The sequence below is a fragment of the Urocitellus parryii genome, chromosome 4 (assembly GCF_045843805.1).
Source record: "Urocitellus parryii isolate mUroPar1 chromosome 4, mUroPar1.hap1, whole genome shotgun sequence".
Lineage (NCBI taxonomy): Eukaryota > Metazoa > Chordata > Mammalia > Rodentia > Sciuridae > Urocitellus > Urocitellus parryii.
Window position 1 is genome coordinate 64,995,703 of NC_135534.1, and position 20,936 is coordinate 65,016,638.

Consider the following 20,936-nt stretch of genomic DNA (forward strand, 5'->3'; position numbering starts at 1 on the left):
GCATTGGCTGTTGGGATAGGGAGTGGGTGGAGACTGGAAAAAACGGCAAACAGTGAAGTCTGGAAGAATGATGAGGAAATTCTTACCAGAGGCTAGAGAAATGGCAACCTGTGTCTTATAGTGACAAAGCAGTTGGCAACATGGTTGCCAACTACAGTAACTTGGAAGATTCTGGGAAAGGCACTTTAAAATTTTTTGGTCTCACTAAGGAGATCTCCAAACAGAATGTTGAAAGTATCAGTTAGATGTTTGTAGCTGTATGTGACACTTTATAACAGGGAGAGGAATATGAGCTAAAGCTGACTCCGAAAGACCTGGCCTGTTTGCAAAAAAGAATTTAGAGAGAGCAGGCAGAATTTGCTAGATTAAAAAACTGAAACTCAGCCAGGTACTGTGGCTTGTACCTGTAGTCCCCCCTGCTCGGGAGGTTGAGGTGGAGGATCACTTGATCTCAGAAGTTTGAGGACAGCCTGAACAACATAGTGAGAGCCTGTCTCAAAAAAACAAAAACAAAAAAACCTCCTTTTATCTTACAGTTCTGGCAAGCAAAGGTCCTTATAGTATAAAATACGTCCTGCAAATCTAGTTCATCCAAGGTGTGGCTGTAAAACATTTTATAAAGACATTTTAAAGAATTAAAGTGTTGCCTAGTAGATTCCTAGACAAAAGGGATTCTTGGAATCTCAAGAATAAGATCCTACAAAAGCCCACTTCCAAAATAGCATTGATAAAATTGAGCAAGATGTCTAAAAAACAAGTGTGTGTCATTTGGAATATGGAATAGACTTTAATTAGATACATAAAGAGCCCACAACATTTTTAAGTGAGTTGTACATGTGAAAGCACCACCAGCCTCAACCAAAAGGAACTGAAATTATTCAAATTGCTACTCAGCTACCAACATATGCCACTTCTTCAAAAGTAGCCAAGGAGGGTTATATATAATGGACAGTGTTCCAGAGGGTGGAGCCAAGAGCCAGAGATCCACGGACTAAGAAACTACTTCCCAAGAGTGGAACTTAGGCCTTGGCAAGAAATAGTTGCTCTCCAAGTCAAGGAAACCTGGATATGTTTAAATTATTATGCTTGAGGATGATCATGTGCCTCTTATTCCTCCCGCCCTTTTTTTTTTTTTTTGGATGAGAGAGTCTATTGAGGTTATCCTACCTCTAGCCATTGTATATTAAGGGTATATGGGGCAATGTGTCTTTTTAATTCATATTGTCAAGATTAGAAAGTACAGCATCCACCAAGTCACATACAAACCTATGCAGATTATAAGATCCTAGACTTCAAGCCTGATAACATAATTGCAAGATATTTTGGGGGTCGTGGAATAAAGGAAAATGTTTTTCCTGTGGGAGTATAATGTGAACAATTATGGTCATAGAGTGAAGTTTGGTAGATTTTACAAATGGACACGATCTTTTTTTTAATATTTATTTTTTAGTTTTCAGTGAACACAACATCTTTATTTTTTATTTGTATGTGGTGGTGAGGATCGAACCCAGCGCTCAGTGCAGGCCAGGCAAGCTCGCTACCACTCCAGCCACATCCCCAGCCCCTGGACGTGATCTTTTAATCCTTCCTGAATCTACATTCTTTGGGTTGTGACTTTGCAGTATCTCCCATCCAGAAGTGGAGTCTATTTCTTCTCCTCTTCAATCTGAACTGATTTTGTGATATTTTTTTTGCCAATGGAATGCAGTAGAAGAATGGCATGGGGGCTGTGCCTAAGATTCCAGGTGCTTTGCATATTTTGGCTCTTTCTTTTGAACTCCTGTCCAACCCTGAGCTAACCTATTGGGAGGCCAAGAGATTGCATGAAACAGAAATGAACCATCCAGTCGAGGCTATGTGAGATTATCCTGCACTCAGCCAATTTAGCAACTGACCTCAGACCCATGAATGTCCCAGCCAAGGCCAGAACAACTTAGCCAAGCTCAACACAAATTGTTGACTTGCAGAATTGTGAGCTATATAAATGCTTGCTGTTTTAAACCACTAAGTCTTTGGGGGTGGTTTGCTATTCGGCAAAAGTTAACCAATTAAAATACATCTAAACAATAGAAGAGTCAAGTCAGGGGATTGGATAGGGAGGAATTTAAAAGGAAAGGAAAACATGTGGGACAAATGAGAAAGAGTGCTGACATTTATTGTCCCAGGTGGTAAGTGGATGGGTATTTGTTATATTCTTTCATCTGATTTTTTTAAAGTTTCATCATAAAAAATTAAATCATATCTTTAAAACGAAGAGACTAAATGTTGGAGTTCTTTTTTTTCCTCCATATTCACATTTCCATGGCTTTAAAAACTTCTGTATATTGATAACTTTCAAATTTATATCTCTAGCTCTGACTTCTCATTCAAGCTCCGGGCTCATTTTCTACTTGACATCTACACTAAGTGTCTCTTAAGAATCTCAAATATAATATGTTTAAAATTATTTAATCTTCCCCTCTGTCGTAGCTAGTTGCCACAATGTCCCCAGTGAGACCCAGCATCTGATGTTCACACTCTACATAATCTCTTCCCTACATTTAATCTGTGTAATCATAGAATTTGCCAAAAACGACAGTGTGACTTCTAAGGCTAGGTCACAAGACATTGTGGCTTGTGTCTTGCTCTTTCTTTGTATCATCCACTTTGGAGAAAGCCAGCTGCTCAGTCATGAGGATACTCAAGCAACCCTATAGATGGGAAACTGAGTCCTCTTGCCACAGCAACATGAATGAGCCATCTGGGAAGCTGATTCTCCAGTCATCATTCCACCTTTTTAAAAAAAAATTTAAAATGTTTTTTAAACTTGTTTATAGACCTTTATTTATTTATTTATTTATATGTGGTGCTGAGAATCGAACCCAGTGCCTCACAAATGCCAGACAAGTGTGCTAACACTGAGCCCCAGCCCCAGCCCACATTCCACCTTTTTATGATTGCATCCCCTGCTGACATCTGATGGCAGTCTCGTAAGATCAGCTGCATCCATATTCATATTCTTAATTCATTGAAATACCAGGGCTTCCAATTTTATCCTCATGGCAGTTGGCCAGGAGCCTTGGTTCCTTACCATATGAGACTTTCCATGGAACAACTGGCTTCACCCAGAGCAAATGGTCAGAAAAAGGGCAACCAAGATGGAAGCCACAGTGTCTTTTATAACCTAATTTGGTGTGGCATGCCATCACTTCTGTCAGGCAGAATTCATTGGGGACCCTCTTGGAGCACAGCCATCACATTGCTCAAAGTCTTGTAGCTAGTAATTGATGTGGGGTGGATTTGAACCAATATTCTCTGACATCACAACCTGTGTTCATAACCACTACAGGGCAGATAAAGAAGGAAAAGGGAGATGGATTTTATATGCATTCTACTGTAAAACTCCACAAGAACTGAATTCAGTTGACAACCATAGCTGGTTGGGCCAAGGTTATTAAAGGGGAAGGTGAGATATAGCAGGCAACTCCAATTTCAGAAACTAGAAGGTGGAGGACAGCTTTCAGACATACTGAGTTTTCTCCTCAGCTACCACTAAAGGGTCAACTAGAATCCTTACTGCCATCACAAAGTCCCTGTCAGGAATTCCCAACCAGGAATTGTTTCCAGGTGGTACCAAGCCACAGTCAGGGCTGGGCAGATGTGGATAGTACAACCATACTTAAAACCGAAGGCTGGCTCCATTACCCTAAAATCATATGACTCTATTTCATTATTTTAATGAAAAAATCCTCATCCTCATTCTGTTGAATCAGAAAGGGATTTCCACATATTTAGAAAGCACCAGATACTAAACTCAAGTCAGGAGAAGAAAGGGAGAGAGAAGAAATAATGAACCACAGCCCACGGTGACAATCTTAGAGCAGAGGGAGCAAGGTTGGTGGCATGATGGTAGTGGGGGCATCAGCAGAGAAAAAGAAAAGAAGCTTGGATCTGGACAGAGGAGGGTTGAAGTGCCTGGGGGTAGCCAGGTGGGAATGACTTGAAAGTCATTGGATGTGTTGGCTCTGAAGCCCAGAGAGAAAGACTGGGCTAAAAATACAGATCAGGAAGTTGTCAACTTCAGAGTGAGTTGGAATTTGAAAGTGTGTGTAAAATTGGAATGGCTGTTGATTGAAATTGGAGATCGATGCCCTAGTGTCTCCAGAAAGCTGCTTCCTGCTTTCTCTGTGCTCTCCCCTGGCTCTACCATGCCTCTCCAACTTTCTCTGTGACCAACACCTGCTTGTCCTGTGAGCCGTGACTCTAGCCCCTGCTCTTCTTTAAGATCCTCTCGGGCCCAACACAGTTTCCCTTCCTCTGTCCTGTGCCAATTTGTACTTAGTTCTACTAGAGAACTTCTATTGCACCTTAAGTGTTTTTGTCTTCTTGAAGGTGTGGATTACATCTTAGCAACTTTGTATTCACTGTCCTGCTCCTTAGGCTAGCAGACATTTATACAGAAGGAGAACCTGAGGACCCAGGTCAGCCACCATCCCTGTGACCACTGGGAAATCACTTCTCTCTGGGCCTTAGTGTTCTCCTATACAGAAAGAAGTAGGGAGGTTTCCATCTGGCTGGAAGACTACGATTCTTGGAATGATTTTACTTAGCCATCCTCAGGTTGTAGAGAAGGAAGCTGCAGACTGGGAAGAAGTTGCCTTGGATTTGTCAGGAATCCACTTTGTGGACTCAAGTCATTCCAACCTGACTCTCAGGCTTTCCTGACTGTAGAGAGAAACGTTGGAACTGAATTTGGGATTCTGCTAGAAGACAGGAGTTCCTTGTCTGCCAGGGGTAAGCATGCACATGTGGGGAGGGCCAACAACTGGAAGCAGTTCATCAGATCCAGCTGTGCCTTTATTTTTTTCTGTCCTCATTCCCTGCCCACAGGGGAATCCGCTCTCCTGCCACTCAACTTTCCATTACTCACCTCAGGTTAGCTTAAGCCTGGCTGGAAGTGGCTAGCAAGTCTCAGGACCTCCTGCTCCCCACTCGTCACTCCTGCAGCTATCTCCTGTGTTTTGAGTATTTTTTTTTTGAGTGTTTTGACTTTTTTGAGTGTTTTGATTTGCATACCATGTGCCCCTCCTCATCATGCAGTTTACTCACAACCTTACCTGCTTTTAAAAACAGCTCAAATTCCACTTCAGTTCAATCTTTTATTATTTATTTATTCAGTTAGTGGCTCATTATTTGCTTTGGCTTGGTTCTGAAGAGAGTCAGCTAGTTCCAGCCTCAGGGAACCCACAAGAGGAAACACTGTGTCAGAAGTGGCATAGGGACCTGAGGAAGTAGAGGCAGGGGATTGCCCAGCTTGGTTTGGGGTAATAGGCAGGCTTTGGGGGGAAGGGACAATGTTTGAGTTTAGAGTAAAGGAGGAGGAGGAAGAGTTGAAGAAGAGTCCCACAGCATGCTGCAGGCTGAAGCCCCTCGGTCTACCCCATGTCAGGCAGAAGTCCCACCTTTCTCTACTCTGGGCCAGCTCCACCATTTCCAGGGGATTATATTAATTTCTGGACCCAACAAACTGTCTACAGGGTGATAAAGAAAATGAAGTTACCCCAAACTGGTCATATAGGGAACCAGTAGCTGAATTATAGATATTTAGACTAAAATAGGAAGACTGAATTAAAGGAAACAGACTTTTGTAAAACACTGAGTTTTCAAGTACAACCAAAGCATAGAAGCTTCAGAAGGCAAGTTTTAGCTGAACTTGAGAAAGAACTCCTCTGGGGGATGGGGTTGTAGCTCAGTGGTAGAGCATTTGCCTAGCATGTGTGAGGCACTGGGTTTGATCCTCAGCATCACATATAAATAAACAAAATAAAGGTATGTGTCTATCTACAAAAAAAAAAAAAAGAAAAAGAAAGAACTCTACTGGACTTTCAGAGGGAACCAACTTGTCTTGGCAAATCAGTCCTGGAAACCAGAAAACACATCCGCATTTGGTAGTCAAATTGAAGGAAATGAGGAGCATTGGTTAAGATGGCTCTTTCCAGTGTGGATCCATTGCACCCCATCTCCCATAATCCCTGCACACTCTCATCACCTGCTGACTGAAGGCCAAGCTCCACAGCACAGTACAGGGCCTCTGCCACTGCCCAGTCACATTCCTCTCCATGATCAGCCTCGTGTTCAAGAAGCAACACCAAGCCATTTGTTCTCTGAATGCACTTGCTGTTTCTGTGTTTAAAACACTCCCCCCTTGCCTAGAGTTTACTTATTCTCTAAATATTCTTTGGCATTGCAGTGGGCACTAGTGTCTTTTAGTCTACACCATAACTTCTGATTTGGGACATTAATTCTCCCGGTTTATCTTAATGGAAGGATACCTAGTGGCTCCTCCCTCTGCCATACAGAAGGGAGCTGGGGGAATCCAATTCTTCCCTCACCAGCCAGCAGGCAGGTGTGGGACTATATCCACCTTTTCTCAAGATAGGCCTTCTCTTGAAGACCTCTGAATTCAAACACATAAGGGGTAGATAAAGGTGTTATATCTAGGGTTGTGGGGAGAGAGGGAATGGTGTCCTGAACAGTCCATGCAGGCAATGGTTGCTATCTCTTTTTTCCTACTGTTCAGCCCTCTGGGGTGCCCTTTGTTTCTACCCATTTCCAGGTTAATTAATACATATTTATAAAACAAATGAATAAAGCAGAGGGATGCAGGTCAAATCCTTAAATTAAAACAAATTACACGTAATGTTGGACCACTTAATTATTAGACCCAAAGGTAAAGATAAGGAAATAAAGATAATAGAGGAGAATAATAAAATATAATGAGGAAGCGCTAGTTCAAGGAGGACAGGTGGTGAATAATAAATTTTTCATTATCATCCTCCCTCTAAAACTTCTTAATTTATACACCTACCAACTCCTTTCCTTTGGGAGTGATAACAGTCCTATTAGGTTGATTTAGCCTATTTGTCTCTGTTTATGTGGGTCTCAAATCAATGACCTTGTCCTTACCTATAAAGAATGTTAAAGAACTTGTCGATTTGCATGTATCCAGTGCAGGAGAAATCAAAGATGACCTAGAGGTTTCAAATCAGGAAGATGAAAAGCTCCTAAGGGACATTAGGAAAAAAACCATTGAGCCTGAGATTTCAGCAGGATGTATATTGTGGGTAAAGATGACCCAGTGGCAGCAAGAGGCCTCTGAACAGGTGGTGCTGCTCCTGAGCATTTCGTACCACGTGCAACTCTGCACATGCAGAATGAAGGACTTTTTGTCTGCAAGAGAAAACATGAGATGGGTTCATCCATTCAAAAAAATATTTACTGAGCACCTCCTGGGTGCCAGGCAGTGGTCTAGTAAAAAAACTACTCTCAGGAAGACAGATGATAACTACTACTTAAATTCATTTGTTCCCTTGTTTATATGCTATAAAGAATAATAATTAACGAAGGGGTTAAAATAGACTCAAAATGGTTCTCAAGAGTCTTCAGTTAAGGTGGTGATAGAAGCACCTTGTGGAATACTACTGTCACTCCTCTTTCCTTTTGAGCTCGATCAGGGGTGAGACAGACAGTGGAGATCAGAACCATAGACGTAACCATCCCTGGAGACTCATTCTCCACCACTATTGCATCCCACATCTATAGTTGCTACCTTGATGGATTTCCAAACCTTTAATTTTACTATGTTATTATGGAAGCTAATGCTAACATGAGGAAACAAACTAGGTCTGCTGAGGGAGAAAAAAAAAAAAAAAGAAAACTGTAAGGACTCTAGCATTAGCTTTTACTTCTAGGACATCAGATGAGTCAATCAGGAAATATTTACTGAGTGCTCACAGCCAGAATATTTAGACTCAATAGTAGATACCAGTGTATGTCATGCATAAATTTCAAGAACATTTTCAGTTTGAGTAGAACATTTTCAGTTTGTGAACTGCACAGTATCTAAGATAATAAAAATTACATAGAAACTCATGCTTATGAAGAGACCTGTTTATTACTGATAACACTTTATTTGGCTAAAACCACAAGAAATCCATACACAAATACAGAAAGTGCAAATTCTCATAGGCAGTATTTATAATACACCCTGGTATTTTGTTGGGGAAAATGAGATGTTGACAGAAATTGTTAAAATAAGGGCACAATTTTGAACTACTTCTACATACTTAGTCAGAAAAATAATTCATTCTTAACTGTACATATTTTACCTGGTATTTTCAATGATGTATACCACGAGTTTATTCTAACCTATAACAAGACCTCACCATACATAGATGCAGATTCTTGCCTGAGTGGCACATGATGAATCATAACGCTGGACAAATATATACCAAATAGTACCAAATTAGTCGTGACACATTTGGAAGGTAGTACTAATAGGCTCAAAATGGTGCTTTATTAGACTAGTGATATTAAGCCTACAGAGATACATTCTCAGCCTTCCTGGTCAACACCTTGCTTTTGATGTAAAGTGCTAACATTATATACAATTTCCACATAGAAAAATGCTCTGCTCTCTCAAAAGAAGCTGAGTATTTAAGGGTGTGCATTCTTAGTAAATATCACTTATTATAAATTTCAGTAATGAGAGTCATTAAAAACTGAATTAGAAAGTCAAAATTTTAATTACTTTTTAAAACTATTCATGTCTTTAAAATAATATTGTTTAGTTACTGAACTTAGGTAGGTAGTGTGGATAGGAAAAGTGAGCTGACAGGTGGGTGCTCCTTCTTCATCAAGGAATGCCAAGGAATTGAAGAGAACAAACAGGCCAACACCTCAGACTATCTTGTAAGGTTCAAATATAACATAAATGTTGCAGGTTAGTTAACTAGGGGTTAATATTTTAGGAGGTCAGCTTCTAAAGGGAAGGGAATATCCTAGATATGTTTTATGCTTATGTTTCTCACACTAGAGTCAATTGTGTACTGGGATATGCAGCAATTGGGCGTGGGGGCAATGAGGGAGAAAATTGAGAGGCCATGTGATAAACACGGTGCTCCTTTCTGGTATACCAGTTTCATTCAAGATTGAAGATTTCACTTTTATATTAAATAGTTTTATTAGGAGAAGGCAAAATTAAAGCCAGAACACGAAATTTCATCATCAGTGGTAGGCTGCTTCCGATTTTGCTCTCAGGCCTCCTTCCCCTTCCTTCATGCTCCTCTGATTTAGGGTTCTGCTGGTGAAAAAAAACTGAGAAGCAAACTCTAGATGTCCCTTTGCCCCATATATTGGCCACTTTATTCATTCTTGTAGGTTCTCTTCTTTAAGTACAAAGTCTTGACTTAACCAAGAGGAAAGATATCTTAGTGAATGTAATAGTATGTGAATATTTAAAAATAACCAATAATCAACATTAACTATGTTTCCAAATGGAACTAAAGTCATGCTTTGTAGAGTCAAACAATGAACCAGCCTCTTCTTTTTATTTAGACTTATGATTAATGGTAAAATGCTTTGAGAGACAAATATAAGAAAGATTTCCTCAAATTGTGCACTTTGGCTGCCCAAAATACAAGGAAATCTCAAATGAAATTCTAGAATAAGTGACCATTTTCGTTAGAATGACTACTTCCTCATCAGTTTCTAGAGTAAGCTCAGAAAACAAGTGAATTGTAAAAAGCTATAATAAATTAACATATAGTAGTATCCAGACAGACTAAAACAGGCTATGAAATAGATTTAAAATTACTTCTTATAAGAAATCTTAAATATTTTTATAATAGTAACAAAATTTTAAAAGTTCATAAACAGTTTATGAATAAGTTTAAAGCACTCTGAATGAAAACAGTTAAATTTCTTATCAGTGAGGTAATAGGGCGAAAGCTTTTCACAGTAACAAAATGTAGACGAGTGTGTGTGGCAAAAGAGGGAGGTAGAGAGAAAAAGGCATAAAATTAAATGTATCCAAGAGAAATTTGGATTTTTCAAGCATTACAAACACCAGTGGAATACAACTTTAAAAACCACAACAATATCAGCAGTTCATAGAACAATTTTCCCATCATCCTCCAGCTAACATTCTGTTGCATCAATTTCAGAAGCATCCTGCTTAAGAAATGGAAGATCTATTCTCCTAAATGTTCAATCTCTCAGATCCTCTCTGTGGAAGTTTGTACATCTAAATATCAATATTTTATATTTAAAGCAAAAACCTCAAATATCCTATAACACTATACATTCTTCAACATGAACACACTTGTGTTCAAGTCTCAATTGATTTGCGAGGTCAAATTAAAAATAACATCCAAGCAGGTCTTTATTCAATGCATTCACGCATATCCTATTTAAAACACACAAAAAATGTCTTTTGAGCTAAAGCTGTCTAGATGTGGAGTGAAACCCAAATGATACTGTTAGTGTTCTTTACAACATCATTTTTGTTCCAACCTGAATTTGAAAAAAAATGTGCTGGAAAGAAGGAACCTTCAAAAGTCATTTAGTATCCCTTAATATTTTTTAAAAACTATTTCCTTAAAAGAATAGATTTTTATGACAATCTCTGCCAAAGTTCTTAAACATTTTCTGCTGCCTATTTTTTTTTTTAATCCCAAATTCCCTCTGGTCTATCCTCACTAGAGATGGAAAATGGTATAGCAATAGTACTTCTTATTTTGAGTCCTTCAACAAAAACATTGATTAATGATTAATAACTTAGTGTAAATGATCTCAATGGCTTTCTTTTCTCTAGAATTAAATGAACCTAAATTCTTGAACTTTTTCTTAAAAGTCTTATTTGTATAAAAATTAAATGTATCCAGGCAGAATTTGAATTTTTTCTGTAGTTTACTCTTTTTTATTTTTGCTCTGTCTCCTCCCAAGTTCTCCCATGATTCTGATACAATACCTAGCAGGAACTGATTCCATGATAGGGATACTTTTTCCCAGCTCCCAAAACTTGAATAATAAAAGTAAACAATAGGTTCACTGCCTGCTCATCATAACAACAAATAAACACAAGTAAACAACCTTATACACACTTTATTTTCTACCTTTATGGTGTTAGGTTTGTCTTTCATAAGAAGCATTTTATGTGCTGTCTTATTGCCCTTTATATTGTTTAATTTTTATTTCTAATTTATGCTTTGATCTTGTCCTACTTCTTTTCTTTTCCCCAAAGCTTCAGAAAATACCAGTTTTGATTTATGCGCAGAATGAGATTATACGTATTTCCACGATATTTAAAAAAAAATGGCCCAAGGCTGAGACCCCAGGCCTGCATTTCTGTCTCTTGGGAGGTCTCTGAACGTATCCTGTTAGGCAAGGTGAACAATGTCACATTCATGTTAATATCATGCTCAGACAGACTCAAGAGTGTGGACAGAATCAGATAGTTCCTTAGATCTATATAATTCAGGAACCTTTATAAAATTTTGTTAATTTTAACTTTAGATTTAGAATTTTGAGATGAGAATCCAAGCTTCAATGACTTTTCACCTTAAGATGACTTACATGTTACTTTATATTAAAGCAAGAAAATGAAACTATTTTCTTCATAAAAGGACAATCATGACATGGCTTTAGTGGTTCTGAATGGGTTGGTGTATCACTTTAAATTCATTTCAAATATTTTATGACAATCTCTGAAACACAGATACCAAAACCAAATATACATGTTTTTCATATATATATATATAAAACATTGTTCATACTTTGTAGAATATATGCCATTTCCTAAGTTACAGTCTACATTACTAAAAGCCAATAAAACAAAAAATGTTTTAAACATTTTTAAATAAAAATTCTACACAAACTCATTCATAAAATGGTGCTCTACATATAGTTACCTGTCTATTACCTAGAGTCATACAAGATCCAACTATAAGAAAGCAAGGAAGGAACAAATTAACAATAGTGGCAATACAATAATTTAAAAGTTATGTTTGGATTATATCAGTTCAAAAGTTAGTTTATAGCTGTAACAAACCAAACCATGACATTCTAATCAGTTCAAACTTTATATCTTTGTCATTATTATGTTTAGGAAATAATTTCTCTAATATCAGTGCTATCTCCCATAGTCAACCTGTTTAGGTGATTACACCCAAGGCCTTGTTATTCTTACCTCCTAATTATGCCATTTGTATTCTGCAAACTGTACAAGAGAAAATACATCTTAAGAATATTAAACTATTTCTGCACTGAATCTTTTCAGAAGATTGTAGAATCAACCAAAAATGACTTTCCTAAACAACTGTTTTCCATATTAAAAAAGATAAATTCCCTAGAAGTCAGCATGATGTTAGTTTTAAACAGTAATTTTAGGGTTTCATTAATACTTAAAATCTGGGTGCTTTATTTTTTTAGTAAAATTAACATTATTTCATCAGCTAAAGAATAAATTTACTTACAAATAGGTGATTCAAATGTTGGACTGTCAAACTGAGAGCTCATTTATAGTTCCCCTTTTTTTCCTTTACCTAAAGATTAAGATAACTTATGTAATTCTAACTTGAAAACTCTTGACTATAGTTATATTAAGCCTTCTTTTATTAAGACCTTCTCTGATAGGGCTGGGAGTATAGCTAAGTTGGCAGATTGTTTGCCTTGCATGCACAAGACCCTGGGTTCTATCCCCAGCACCTCCCCAACCACCAACACCGAAAAAAAAAAAAAAAGACCGTCTTTGACAATCATAGGATTTTTGAAATCAACAAACCCATTTGATATAGAGGAAGCACCCATAAAGTTTGGAAGATTTTTTTCTTAACTATCTGAAAATTGACTGATAAAATGATATTCAATGCAGGAACATTGTTTGAGTTCATACCATTCTCTTGAGAAGGCACTGAGAAATTTGACAAGAACAAAGCCACTAGGAGTGTTGCCACTATTGTTCTATGTTTAGTAAACATCAAAGTTTTTAATACATACAGTAAATTTACACTGCACCAAAAGGGCACCTGAAGCAGAGGTGCAAACCCACATATCTTAATATCTGTCCTAAACTAGAAGTACTAAATACCCTATTTCAAATACTCTAATTTGTAAGTTAATACTCATGATACAACAATGACACTTTTCCATAATGCTCCAGGAAGAGTATTATTTTCTTGCCAATTTTAGTAATTAATTACCTTAGCTACCAGTGTAATTACATAACATTTATCTATTTACCCCATTTTTTAAACCATGCTATACACAGTTACAAGATACAGAACTAAGCTTAATCACACTACAATAAGAAAACTCACTTTTATATTGTTATGTTTTGCTTTAAAGTCAGCACAATATTAGTTTTAAACAGTAATGATATATCACTATAATATTTTAATGTTATGATTTTCATTCAAGATTATGAAAAACTTGAATTTCATTTCCCTCCAGACATTTTACTTTCAAATTGATACTTTTCATTTAGTCAGCTGAACAAATGAAAAAGAAAAGAAGAAAAAAAAAGAAAAAAGATACTTGGCCAGATGAGAAAGAGAAGGCTGACACGAGGTTCAACACATGGAGTCTTGGGTTGTCTGTTCCATATGCCAGTGCAAAGTCATGACATGCCGAGGTGCCCTACACAGAACGCCAGATCAGTCCGTTCTTACTAGGCTCAAGAAAATTCTCTATTAGAGCTTCAATGAGTTTCTTCAATTCTTCTTCTAGCAACGCAGTATCACTAAGAAAAAAAGATTGAGTTTTGAAATTCTCTATTTAATAGATTTAAAGTTTGTTTTAATTATTTTTACTTTGGAGAGGGCATATATCTGATGTAATGATTAAATAATTGATAAACAAAAGAGAAATTTGCTCAGTTAAAACTACCCCCTCAAATAAAATAACACACAAAGAAAACAACATGATCATAAACTGAAATTGAACTTCATTAATAGTAATTCCTTGGCACATGATAAAGAATGAATTACAGTATATCTAAATGATTCTCTTGGGTCAGGCAATTTAACAACTTTAAACATCAATACAAGTATTATAATAGAATGGCTTCCTGAAATGCTTTGAAGGAGACTCAGCTAAGGTGTTGTGGGATAATATGACTATCCTTCAGGTTGTTGGTAGCAGAAGAATGAGGTGTTTTAAAAAACAGATACACAAACTTACAAGTAAGCCCTTCAAAATTGTCACTGAGGAGCCTCTTTCAAACAGCCTTCACAGTCATCTTATCAGCTATACAATAAATTAGCTATTACTTTGATATCCATTCTTTGTTTTTAACCAAACATAGCATTAACTGATTTGGTTAACGTTAAATACTTCTCTGAATGACTTTAGGAGGTCTTTTTCTCCCCCAATGGAAATAAAATCTTAAGGCAAAGATGTAGGAAAATACAAAATAATGTGCCCTGGTTGGGTTCTGAAGGCTATTTCAAAAAATACATTGGTCATTAACAACAAAGTTAATACTATTTTCAATAAGTTTAAATAGTCTTTGGTTTATTAAACATGTTAACAATTTGTGACATAGTCATAATTTGTACCCTTAGAAAGAAATGAACTAGGCAGATTGTGTCAAACCAAATTGGACACAGAAAACAAATATTTGGCAACAAACACATTATTTATTGATCATTTCTTTAGGCTCATTATATAAAAATTAAAGCTTAGAAAATCTTCTCAAGAATAGAAATTTACTATGACTTTGAAATTCAGCTCTGCAAAATACAGCTTCTTTGGGAAACAGTTCCTCAAAAGGTTAAACATAGAGTAATATGACCCAACAATTTTAATCCTACATATATATCCAAGAGAAATGAAAACATATATCCACACACAAATAGCTGTTCACAACTGTTCATAACCGTACTGTTCATAATAAGCAAAAATGTAAATAATTTGAACATCCACTGATGAATGGATTAAAAATGTGGTATATCCACAGAATGGATTATTTGGGGTGAAAATAATACATTTTTTTAAAAAAGTGAATAAAGTACTAACTCATATTATTAACACTGATAAACCTGGAAAAACATGCTAAGATGCCAGTCACAAAGGACCACATGTTGTATGATTTCATTCATATGAAATGTCTAGAATATGCAGATCTACTGGGAAAGACAGTAGACTAGTGGCTGCTTAGGGCTGTGAGGGAGGGAAATGGGGATTGATTTCTACTGAATATGGGGCTTCTTTTTGGGGTGATTCTAAAATTGATAGTAGTGATAGCCACACAAACTCTGCATATGTTAAAATACAATGAATCATACATTTTAAGTGGATGATCTTATGGAATGTGAATTATATCTCAAAAAAGCTTTTAAATATGTATATAATAAATCAATTCTCACCTCTGGTCAGGTGAAGCACACATCTCTGCATAATACTTTATTTTTGGTTCTGTCCCGCTTGTCCGAAGAGTAGCAACACATCCATTTTGAAAAGTAAAAGTAATCATTTGACTGTTTTTACTCACAGGCAGCACCTATGCAAGATTGCAACAACAGCTTAATTACATCTGGTATCTAATTCATTTTTCAAGAATTATAAAATACATTCCAGTTATATGAGGCATCTAAACTAGTCTTATTCATAGAAACAGAAAGTAGAATGTTGGTTGTGAGGGGCTGGGGGAATAAAGACTGGGAGTTGTTTAATGGGTTTCAGTTTAGCAAGATAAAAAGGTTCTAGAGATCTGTGGCACAACAATATGAATATATTTAAGATAATTTAACTGTACCCTTAACTATAGTTAAGGCAGTAAATCTTTTGTGTTTTTTAAAAAATATTTTTTAGTTGTCAATGGACCTTTATTTTATTTATTTATATGCAGTGTTAAGAATCAAAGCCAGTGCCTCACATGTTAGGCATGCGCTCTACCACTGAGCTACATCCCCAGCCCCAATCTTCTATGTTTTTAAACCACAATTATAAAACTTTTAAAATTAAAAGAATGAAAATACAAAAGATTACCATAATAATTCATAAACATATTAACTGAACCCTTATAATAATCCAGGCATTGGTTTATATACTTTACATACATGATCTCCAGGCTTCAACAATAATCCTGTAAAGTCAGTATAATTGCCATTTTATGGACAAGGCTCAATGAGAGTAAACAATCTGCTCAACTAGCTAAGTGGTAGAACAAAAAGTGGAAGCTGTATCTGTTCCAAAGCACCTCTGCATTTGCAAAGCATGATGACAGTTAATCTATGGCCTCCAAAGATAAATATACATTATCCTAGAGGATATGCAAAAGAATGTACTAGGTACTTACAAAAACTGTATTTTTAAAAAAGAAATGAAGTTTTACTGACATTGAATATATGAATTAATGCTGGTACTCTTTCTCATTCACACATTAACCTGTTGAAGTACCTAGAGGGGACTGTGCTGTTGTCCTACAACAGAGGGGTTGCCAATGCTACTTCTCCTCAGGGCTCCAAGCGCTGGCCCTGGCCTAAAGAACCGTCTCTCCATCAATGCATTATGCTATGCCAGATGCTTGAAACAGATCTTTTGCTCCTCTTTTTCACTCAAGTCCTGTTTATAATATCCTTCATTCAATTCACCTTTTCAATTCTCTCCATTACCATTGTTACTATATTAAATTCTGGCCACTAACATCACTCACTTAGACTGCTGAAACAGCTTAGTAACTGATCTGTCTGCCTGGAATTCTGCCCTGGTAACCCACTCACCAGGCCACTCTTGCTCTCAGCCTACACTCCAGTTACAGATAACTACTTGTGGTTTTCTGGAGGACATGCCTTCTTGCTGTCAGACCTTGCACTTACTGCTTCCTTTGTTTGAAACAGGCTCTACACCTCCTGTATCTGGGTAACACCTAATTATATTTGAGAACTCAGTATAGTCTCAGTAAGAGGTCTTTTCTATGCTCTTCCATCCAACAGAATGCTCTCAACTTCCATCCGCTGAGCTAAAGCCCCTCTATACTCATTTCTTAAGTGCAAGCATGCCTTTGCTATCACTGTATCTCTAGTGTACCTTTGGCTGCAGCACAGAATGATTTTGATAAATGAATGTACAGATGAATGTCAATTTGAAATGTGAAGAGAGAATTTAGGACACTTACCAAGAATCTTGGGGATAACAACATCTATGCTACCTATCCTACAAAGCTCTGAGCGTCAGAGAGAAGAGATGAAGTACCTTAAATAGTTTAAATAAATTTAAACTTTAAAGACAGGCAAGAGGAAAAAACCATCATAGCAAAGACTAAGCATAAAAACATTAGAGAAATAAAAAGAAGTCAAAGATTTTATTCAGTTAATTTACAATGACAGAAATACACATGAGCTGGGGTTGTGGCTCAGTGGTAGAGCACTTGCCAAGCATGTGTGAGGCACTGGGTTTGATTCTCAGCATTGCATATAAATAAATAAAATAAAGTCCATTGACAGCTAAAAAATATATAAAAAAGAGAAATACACACACACACACAGACACACACATGCCTGTGCACATACTCAGAATATTGACAACTAGGAACCAATATTTGTTGACTGGATGAATCTGCAAAAAATGGAATATGGATAGTATTCTTTTCCCACAGTTTTTATTGGCTTATTATAACTATACATAATAGTGGGATTCATTGTTACATATCCATACATGTGCACAATATAACGATATAATTTTGTAAATATACTTCTTAAGTATTTTACTTTCCCCTCCTCTCTTCCTTCTCCCTAGTCCTCTTCTTCTACTCTACCTGTCTCCCTTAGATTTTCATGACTCTTTCCCAACCTTTCTTTTCCTCTTTCCTCTCCAGTTTTAATAGATGACAGAAAACATATGATTTCTGACTTTATGAGTCTGGTTTATTTAACTTAACAGAATGCTCTCAAGTTCCATCCATTTTCCTGAAAATGCTATAGTTTCATTCTTCTTTATGGATGAATAAAATTCCATTGTGTATACATACTACATTTTCTTTATACATTCATCCACTGATGAACATCTAGGCTAGTTCCATAGTTTGGCTATTCTGAATTGTGCTACTAAAAACATACTTTACCATAAGAGCAGAATAGTTTAAAAGCACCTCAAATAATAAAATCATAAATTTAAAGACAGGAAAGAGAAAAAAATCATACCAAAGACTATAGAAACATTAGAGAAATGAAAAGTCAAGATTTTATTCAGTTAATATACAAGGACAAACACACACACACACACACACATACACAGAATACTATTGCTGTAGTATGCAGACTTTAGGAAAGACACTGAAGAGTAATTTAGCTGGGTTATATGGTTATTCCATTTCTAGTCTTTTGAGGAAGCTCCATAATGATTTCCATTGTTTGTAAATTATTACAATCTCGCCAATAGAGTAAAAGTGTTCCTTTTCCCCTAGATCCTCTCCAGCATTTATAATTTTTTATATTCTGTCATTCTAACTGGAATGAGATGAAATCTCAGTGTAGTGTTGATCTGCGTTTTCCTAATTGCTAAAGATGTTGAACAATTTTTAATATATTTGGCAGAAACTTTTTAATCTGATGTCATCCTGTTTATTAATTCTTGGTATTATTTTTCTGAGCTTAAGAGGTTCTATTGAGGAAGTCCTTGCCTGAACCTATATGTTGGGAGTGTAGACCCCACATTTTCTTCTAGGAGTTGCAGAGTTTCTGGTCTCATTCCTAGGACTTTGATTCATTTTAAGTTGACTTTTGTGCAGGTCAAGAGGCAGGGATTTAGCCTCATTTTTCTATCTATGGAGAAACCAGTTTTCCCAGAACCATTTGTTAAATAGGCTGTCTTTTCTCCAACATGCCTTTGTCAAGGAACAGATAACTGCATCTGTGTGGATTTGTCTCGGTGTCATCTATTCTGTACCACTGGTCTATGGGTCTGTTTTTATGCCAGTACCATGCAGTTTTTGTTACAATAGCTCTGTAGATTAATTTGAAGTCAGGTATTGTGATGCCTCTAGCATTGCATTTGTTTTGCTTAGATTTGCTTTAGATGTTCTGGGTCTTTTTTTAAAAAAATTATTTAGTTGTAGATGGATACAATATCTTTATTTATTCATTTTTATGTGGTGCTGAGGATTGAACCCAGTGCATCACACATGCAAGGTGCTCTACCACTGAGCTACCACCCCAGCCCTGGATCTTTTATTGTTCTAAAATGGATTTTAGGACTAGTTCTGTGAAGAATGTCATTGGTATTTTGATGGGAATTGCATTAAATCGTATATTGCTTTTGGTATATGCGCTCATTTTTAACAATATTAATTCTGCCTATCTATAAGGAATATGAGTATTATCCTATGTAAGAAGCTGCAAATTTCCCAAAATACATTATGTCCCCAGAATCTTCTGACAACATTAGAGCATTACAAATGGAAATTTAAGTTAATAATCATCCTAAAAATAACAACAACAAAATGAATATGATCAGCAATCTCTTGTATGTAAGTATTTGTTTGAGCACCTATCCCACAGGCAGGAGCTTTGAAAGGCATAAAGGTCCTTCAGAAATGGACCTGCCATGCACAACACAATGGTAACATAAATAGAAAAAAAAATGACACACATCATGTGGAGGAAGGTATATGATTGTGGGACCTGGAGGTCATATTTTCCTTAAATCTTAAATAATGGCAAGGTATGAACCTGTAGCAGAGGAAGAAAAGGTAAACTAAGGAATCAAACTTGATCAAAAATACAGAAATTATAGAAAAAAAGATAAAAATATAATTTAACAAAGAAAAAAGAAATACATAAATTGTATATATTTGAAATTATAACTTATTCTATTTGGCTAGAGATACCAGAAGTAAAGTTAAAAAGAGAACTTGAAACTAGAAAGATAGTCCGACATGGTGGGGTACACTTTTAATCCTAGTAACTCAGGAGGCTGAGACAGGAGGATCATGAGTTCAAAGCAATTTAGCAAGGCCCTAAGCAACTTAGACTAAAAAGGGCTGGCAATGTGGTTCAGTGGTCAAAGGGTCCTTGATTAACATCACCTGTACTCCCCCCACCCAAAGTAGAAATACTTTTTTCTTTTTTCAAAGAAAAAGAAAAAAAAAAGTAGAACAAAAGTAGTACAAACACTTTGCAATTCTTGGATTTTAGAAAGACTTTATTTTCAACACTGTTTTAGTGTCATTGTACATTCTCTTTTTCTCTCTCTGTCTCTACCTTCCTCTTTCTACCCTCATACTCTTTTCCCTAAGGTATTCCAGATGATTACCTGGGGACTGATGAGGGATCTTTGGTCACTTAAAACTACTCTAGGGATGGGTCCTATTCCCAAGAACTCACAGGCCTGAACTTCTACTATTTTTAGTATAGTATGAATTATATATATATTTTTAATAATTTGTAATAATTTAAAACAGGTATTTTCAGGAGTTTCCAGGCTGGTGAGCACATGGACCTTCTGGGAGGGTGATATACCTAAAAAGGTCATGAGATCCTACTCCATATTCACCTTGCCCTATGCATCTCTTCTGTCTTGGTGTTCCTAAACTGTTTCCTTTATAATAAATTAGGAAACATGAGGAAACAGGATTGAGCCTCATGTAAAACCCATCTCTGGACTTTTTGGTGACATGAGCATTAAGTTTTTGTCAATGTTATAAATAAAAATAAGTACTTACTGATTTTTTATTAGGCTGGCTGCTGTCATATCCAGTGGTAACATCCCGTATGTGCAATATAGCAAATGTTCCACAAAATTTTGGATATTCTTTTGGAGAATCAAAATTGCGAAGCCTTTCAAATATACTTTTGATGGTAGGTGGATCATAACACAAGAAATATGAAGTTTTTGACATGTGATAACCATATCTGTACAAAGATTTAAAGTATTAAAATCAGATTTCCGATAACTTTAGAAATGTGACATTAAATAAAGACAAGCCTATTAGAATATTTTGTAGAATTTTAATGCTTTTTATAAAAGGATGCTGACTGTTCTTCAAAAACAAATTTAGCAGCCAGGCATGGTGGTGTGTGTGCCTATAATCCTGGTGGCTCAGGAGGCTGCAGCCGAAGGGTTGTGAATTCAAAAGACAGCCTCAGTAATTTATTGAGGCCCTAAGCAACTTAGTGAGA

General features: G+C 36.4%; 1 protein-coding gene across 1 annotated transcript in view; it reads right to left on the bottom strand.

The window, feature by feature from the left end:
* Positions 1 to 7,931: 7,931 nt before the first annotated feature.
* Pgm2l1 (phosphoglucomutase 2 like 1) overlaps positions 7,932 to 20,936 on the bottom strand; it is a 62,629-nt gene continuing 49,624 nt past the window's right edge. The window contains exons 12-14 of the mRNA XM_077796873.1: positions 20,480 to 20,669; positions 15,186 to 15,319; positions 7,932 to 13,558 (exon numbers count right to left, since the gene is read on the bottom strand). Of these exons, the coding sequence (XP_077652999.1) occupies positions 13,456 to 13,558; positions 15,186 to 15,319; positions 20,480 to 20,669 (427 nt within the window). The 3' untranslated portion in view covers positions 7,932 to 13,455. The remainder of the gene's footprint in view (positions 13,559 to 15,185; positions 15,320 to 20,479; positions 20,670 to 20,936) is intronic.